The following is a 6709-nucleotide window of genomic DNA, read 5'->3' on the forward strand; positions in this document are numbered from 1 at the left end:
ATACCTCCCTATATGGAAGGTAAAGGCAAGGTACAGAAACTCCTTAGGCAGAATTGTTGCAAAAGTGTCCAGCGGTCAGCTATAAATAATAGTTCCAAATCTCTCCAGAGTAGCGCTAGAGTAGCTAAGAACCTAGGCGTTATTGACGGAGTGAAGTGCGCTGTCTATGATTCGATTTTTTTCTCAAGTATTCTAGGTACTGTAGCGCCACCTATTTATGTTTTTTTTCGGACACTTTTTGGTATATGGAGGTTATGTTCCTTGCATTTACCTTCCATACCTCCCTATTTATAACTCAAGATACTTTACTTAACGCGCCGCCTTTTCTATAAAAAAAACTGAACTGAATTCTCGATAAAAATATTCAAAAACACCCGTAATTCAGCTCAACCTTATACATTTTAATTCTATAAAACCTTTTTTTAAAAACGTCACAACTAAAATCCTCTAAAATTAGGAATTACAACCTTAGCTAAATACAAATAGAGTTCTTAATAATTGATTGGTAGAAATAAGATTTTCACGTTCAGTTTTTCTTAGATATGTAGGGCCGTTTCTCGTCACGTTCGCTCAGCGCACCTAAAATTAATTCTGCGGATGTCTAAACCCAGGCCAGTTAAATGCCATCTCGTATATAAGGACAGCTGGGCAAGTAATTGGTCATACCACATTCTTCGTTCGCGAGCGACGGTTATCCCAACTATGCGGTTCTTAGTGAGTATTTCATTGATTTTGACTTTCTTTTTGAGGGGAAAGAGGTAAAGAGAGATGAAAATTTTGACTGAATCATAAATGTAAATTACAAGAAAATGCTTATTAATATTAATAAAAGAGAACATATATTTACGCTTGAGATAGTTAACTTTAAGGTAGACATTTTGGTAATAGGAACATATTAGATACGAGTATGTAGTCTATACATAGTTATAACGACATTTTATTTGCAAACAACATACATTATACATGAAATAAATCTACAGTTAACTGATCATTAAAATAAAAAACGAAATTATAAATAAAACATGAGTCATACACATTTTTTTAGCAAACGCACTCGCGTCTTTCCTGTAGACATCGCAAAGTTAAGGGATCCTAAAGCTAAGTTTCATGCGGCACCTTTACAGGTGCGAAACATTTTTTCAGTACTTGAGACTCAAATAAGAAAAACGGGATATCTATGTACCGGGGTCGTTAACTTTGATTGTATTGTCCACAGAAGTGACCTTTTTCTATGATGTATTTGACCTATATGCTATCAGGTCGCCTTCATGAGTTATGGTGCCCAGAAAGCTGGCAGCGTTACTACGAATTACCTCTTTGGATGGCCAGATTTAGTCTCTGTCCTAGGTAGCTGCCAGCCCTATGTTCACCTGAGGCGCTTAGGTTTATATCTGTTAGCGGCACAAATAACTGATCAGGAAAGGGGATGTCCGCTTCTACATATTTGTGTATGGAAAGGCGATTTCGGGGCGGTCGACCACTTTTGTCTCAATGAATATACCTACCTACACCCCTAGACAGATTCATGACAAAATACATTACAAATAGAAACCGACAATAACAAATAGAAATACTAAAATGGTAGGCACGTGTACCTACTGATAGAACTATAATCAATACCTTAAGAGGGGAGTATACCACATGATCGTGACGAAAAAACGTTTTTCCACTTCTTAATATTTCCCATTCTGCATGTTTTTTTAGTATGTTATTGACACAATGAAAAACTAGGTTTATAGGTTTTCCTTTTCTTAAAAATTTGCAAAACAATTTTTTTTTAAAGCGTATCCTATAAACCTAGAATATATGTGCTGAAGCGATCGATATCAAAATCAAAGTGATTTGTTAAGATTTAGTTATAATAACTTCCATATCGATATAATATAATCAATTTGGAACGTCTCTGAAAAACAAAGGAATTTTAATTGACAGATGACGTTATGGAGTGTACTATAAAATGCCGCAATGGCGGTCGTAACGCGCAGTTCCTGAACACATCATAGGAAAAGTGGAATTTTTAAACACATTAATAGTATTTCAAAGTCAATCCAGACAACAACAATTAAAACACGCAACTGTAAGTTTCCCATGACTTGACGTGTAGCCGACACTTGTTATCCAAGAAAATAAGCGTAGGCAACCGATCTCCCAATACGGCAACACTGTGCACCTACTGTACACTGTACAGTGTACAGTATAGTACAGCGTACAGTATAGTATGGTGTAGTGTACAGTGCTGCCACATTAATAAATCGGATTCCTACCCTTATTTTCTTGAATAAAAAATAGAAGTGTCGCGTACTGGTTCCCTGTCGGTCACTGGTGCCACTACATTACGCAATTATTTGTGCAACAAGAGAGCAAAGTTCGATATTTATTCGAGAGCTTATTTCGATTGCAAGTGAAAGATAGATAATAGACCTACGATCGTACGAGCATAGTAACCCCAGCAAGGGTGAGGCAGCCTTGAAAATGTCAATTTTTTATTGATATTTAATATTTTCAGAGCTCTGGAAGACTCGCACTGTCTGTCACTTGCCAAGTCGATACAGTTTAAGAGGAGGCAAAAATTTAGCTTTTATATTGAATTTTCACACGTTTTAATCAAGGGAAAAAACCCATAAAAAAATCACTCGGAAACTAGACTATATTTACGAGGGCAGACTCAAAGAAAAACCCTTTTAAAAAGTTTAAGTTAGCTAAACACAAGTATACTTTCAGAGATCTTCTTCCTCGCGTTGTCCCGGCATTTTGCCACGGCTCACAGGCTTTCCACATGGACCAACTACGTATGCACAACTGGTTGTGCCATTAAAAATATGTATTCCTAATGGCACAACTACGCACAACTGGCACAATTAAGCACAACTAATGTGCTCTCGAACTATTTCTTTTGTGTAATTAGGAACTAAAATTTAATCCTTGATAAACCAGTTGTGTCTATGGGAAGGATTTCGAAAAAATATTCCTTATGGCACAACCAGTTGTGCATACGTAGTTGGTCCATGTGGAAAGCCTGACGGCTCATGGGAGCCTGGGGTCCGCTTGACAACTAATCCCAAGATTTGGCGTAGGCACTAGTTTTTACGAAAGCGACTGCCATCTGACCTTCCAACCCAGAGGGTAAACTAGGCCTTGTTAGGAATAGTCCGGTTTCCTCACGATGTTTTCCTTCACCGAAAAGCGACTGGTAAATATCAAATGATATTTCGTACATAAGATCCGAAAAACGCATTGGTACGAGCCGGGGTTTGAACCCGCGACCTCCGGATTGCAAGTTGCACGCTCTTACCGCTAGGCCACCAGCGCTTGTATAGTTTCAGAGATATTGAAGTAAAACGTTAAAATCCGCGCGATCGTCAAATATTCCGTCGCAAGTTTCGCGCGGCGTGACTAATCTTTTGTTCCTTTCTAATTTCCTGGCTTTACGCTCTTACTTAAGAGGAAAGAATATCTTTGCAATCCTAACGAAATAACGGTACTTTTTATTTCAAATTTCCATTTCGAGAGAAAACAGTTTCCACTAACTAAATCTCAACAAATCACTTTGATTTTGATGTCGATCGCTTTTTTCCGCAGGTATTATTCACAGTCTTGGCGGTGGCGGCGGCCGCGCCGAAGCCCGGAGGCCTCTACGGCGGCTATGGCCTCGGTGGCTACGGCCTCAGCGGGTACGGGCTGGGCGGCTACGGGCTAGGAGGACTAGGACACGGGGTAACTATTAGTTTGTCTACGAAGATAACATTTACTGTGCGGTGGCGGCTGCGCCGAGGCCCAGATGCCTCATTGGTAGCTACGGCCTCGGCGGGTACGGTCTGGAAGGCTACGAGGGGTAACTAATTTTTCTATGAAGATAGTATTCACAGTGTTAGCAGTAGCGGTTGCGCCGAGACCCGGAGGCCTCATCAGCGACTACGGCCTCGGCGGCTATGGACTAGACGGCCTCGGGCTAGATACGGAGTACTATTACCTGCTTTAACATTTCGTATTGTCAACCCCGGTAAGCATTTACAGTTCTGACGTCAACACTAAGAATTGGGTTATCGATGATCTCAGACACGGAAACCTACTTATTGTCTGAGTAAGATCATAGTCCTGGCGGTGGCAGCATTTTCTAGTCCCATGAACCTTGTCCTCACCACTGATAACAAATGTGTAACGAAGACTTGTATATGTACGTACGTTGGATTTTTTTAAATGCATAGTAGGCACTAGTCTAGGAAAAGAATTAAACGAGTAGATGAATTTGTAATGGACTTCTGTCATGAAAAATAAGTCATACAAACATCTTAATAAGCATATTTACAATAAAAGGTTTTATGTTTAACCTGTTTTATCAGCAATAATATTTTCAGGTGTCATCAGTAAGCCTAGTACAGCAACCAGTAGCCGTCGCGCAACCCGTAGTGCATGCCGCCCCGGTAGTTCAGGCGGTCCACGCCGCGCCAGTCGCCATAGCCAAACCTGCTGCTACTAGCTACTCTTCATTCCAACAGGTAGGGTCAACCAGGTAGTGCGCAACCAGTAGTGCCGTGCCGACAGTGCATGCAGTCCACGCCGCGCCCGTAGCCATAGCCAACCCTGCTGCTACAGGCTACTCTTCGTTCCAACAGGTAGGGTCAACCAGATAGTGAGCAACTGGTAGTGCCGTGCCGGTAGTGCAGGCGGTCAATGCCCCTGTAGACATAGCCAAGCCTGCTGCCACTAGCTACTCATCGTTCCAACAGGTAAGGTCAACCAGGTAGTGGGCAACCCGTAGTGCATACCGCGCCGGTAGTGCAGGCGGCACCCACATTAAGATCAACTAAAAGTATCATGGGATGGTGGCCGACAATATAGCGGCATTTAGATAGATATATAAAAGCAACAATAAATATTATTCGGATACTTGTAAGAATACCAACCACCATCACCACTGCTTACCATCAGGCAGGCCGTATGCTTGTTTGCCACCGACGTAGTATAAAAAGAATACATGTGTACATTCAGCACCTATTTTCATTTGAATAACCACTTATTGCCTCACTGGGAAACAAAGCCAAACCAGTGGATCGGAAACTAATTGAGTAGAGAGATAGCTCCACAACTAAAACATTTACATTCCTTTTTAGTTTACAAATATAATATGAAGAAGTATTCATTAAAACAAAGATTGTATGATATACGATTTAAAAAGCAGTCAATACAAATATAAATGCATTAATTTGCCTTACCATTATTAATAACCAAATAATCTTTCAGGTCGTCCACCCAGTCTCAATCGCACAACCAGTCGTTCACGCCGCTCCAGTTATCTCACAGCCAATCGTACATGCACCCATCGCACAACCCATCGTACACGCGCCCATCGCGCAACCCATCGTACAGTCGTACCATGCGCCAGCGATCGCGTCCGTGGGCTACGGACATGGATGGTAGTAGAATTTGTATGCGTCGAGATCGTCGGTAGCGACAATAAAGATTTGTACCCTGATGTGTTGGTTTTATTTCTGTATTTATTTACTTTTATTACATTATTTTATTATAAACTTTTTGCTATTGTAAAAATATATAGACTAAAATAAATGTATCACAAAATCTGGAATTCATCAAAGAAGTACATATACCATTTTTTTATTTCTCATGCTCTCAAAGTGGGTCGTTATTGTTCTAAAAGTGTGCGGAAAATTATACGTTTCTGCACTAGCGCATTTTACTTTTCCAGTACGTTTTTTCGTTTATTTTACCTAAATTGTTAATTGAAAGTACTCTCAAAAAATGAAATGTATACATAGTCATGTTCTTTTAAATACACTTTTATTTTACTTTCCCCGTATTCGAAATGAAAAGTAGAGTTTTTTTTTTATACTACGTAGGTGGCAAACAAGCATACGGCCCGCCTGATGGTAAGCAGTCTCCGTAGCCTATGTACGCCTGCAACTCCAGAGGACTTACATGCGCGTTGCCGACCCTAAACCCGCCCCCCCTCATTGAGCTCTGGCAATCTTACTCACCGGCAGGAACACAACACTATGAGTAGGGTCTAGTGTTTAACTCGGGTGAAAGGCCCCATTTCATCCCTTGGTTAACAATCTACTATACCTACCGCAACGCAACCCGAATTAGTGACCTATGTCAACCAATAGTGTCATTCGTGCTAACAATCGCACAAACTGTCATGAAGCAAAATAAATAATCTCTCAGTCTAATCTTTTAACAATATCTTTTAGATGAAATGATAATTATATGGATTTGTATCGACCATCTTCATTAACCCTTTGAACGCCAAGAACACCTAAAGGTCTCGAGTTTTGCCCACATCGCGAAGGACAGCTAGCTATACGTGTTATGGCGGACGCTGTCAAAGTAACTTTCACACTTTCAAGTAAGGTTTACATTAGCTCCTTGTGCTTGAGCTTGGCGTTTGAGTGATGTTTCTGTTTATGACAAGCGTTCAAAAGGTCAAATTGCCTGTAATTAATACCTATTTTAACTCAAAAACAACCACCATATAGCTACGACTGTATCGTTATCGATATTTAACTAGATATCTATGTAGTCTTTACCCATTTCGGAACAATTGTTTTCCGGACATTTGGGAGGCGTGCGCGGAGCCGAAGCCAACACGTAGACACTTGAACACTTTAATGAGATGTAAGGGGCACATCGAGCGGATGCTGCCCTTGCCCGTGTCATGGGATGCACGCAGAGGTAGCACCCGCCAGGGTGT

The 6709-nt window shown here is 40.8% G+C and overlaps 1 protein-coding gene across 1 annotated transcript; it reads left to right on the forward strand.

The window, feature by feature from the left end:
- Positions 1-558: 558 nt before the first annotated feature.
- On the forward strand, positions 559-5473 carry LOC133525402 (cuticle protein 79-like). The gene is made up of 4 exons (XM_061861649.1): positions 559-714; positions 3580-3714; positions 4356-4496; positions 5242-5473. The coding sequence occupies exons 1-4, from the start codon at positions 598-600 to the stop codon at positions 5416-5418; spliced, it is 570 nt and encodes a 189-aa protein (XP_061717633.1). The 5' UTR covers positions 559-597; the 3' UTR covers positions 5419-5473.
- The last annotated feature ends 1236 nt before the right edge of the window (positions 5474-6709 follow it).

This window comes from Cydia pomonella, chromosome 15, assembly GCF_033807575.1.
Source record: "Cydia pomonella isolate Wapato2018A chromosome 15, ilCydPomo1, whole genome shotgun sequence".
NCBI lineage: Eukaryota > Metazoa > Arthropoda > Insecta > Lepidoptera > Tortricidae > Cydia > Cydia pomonella.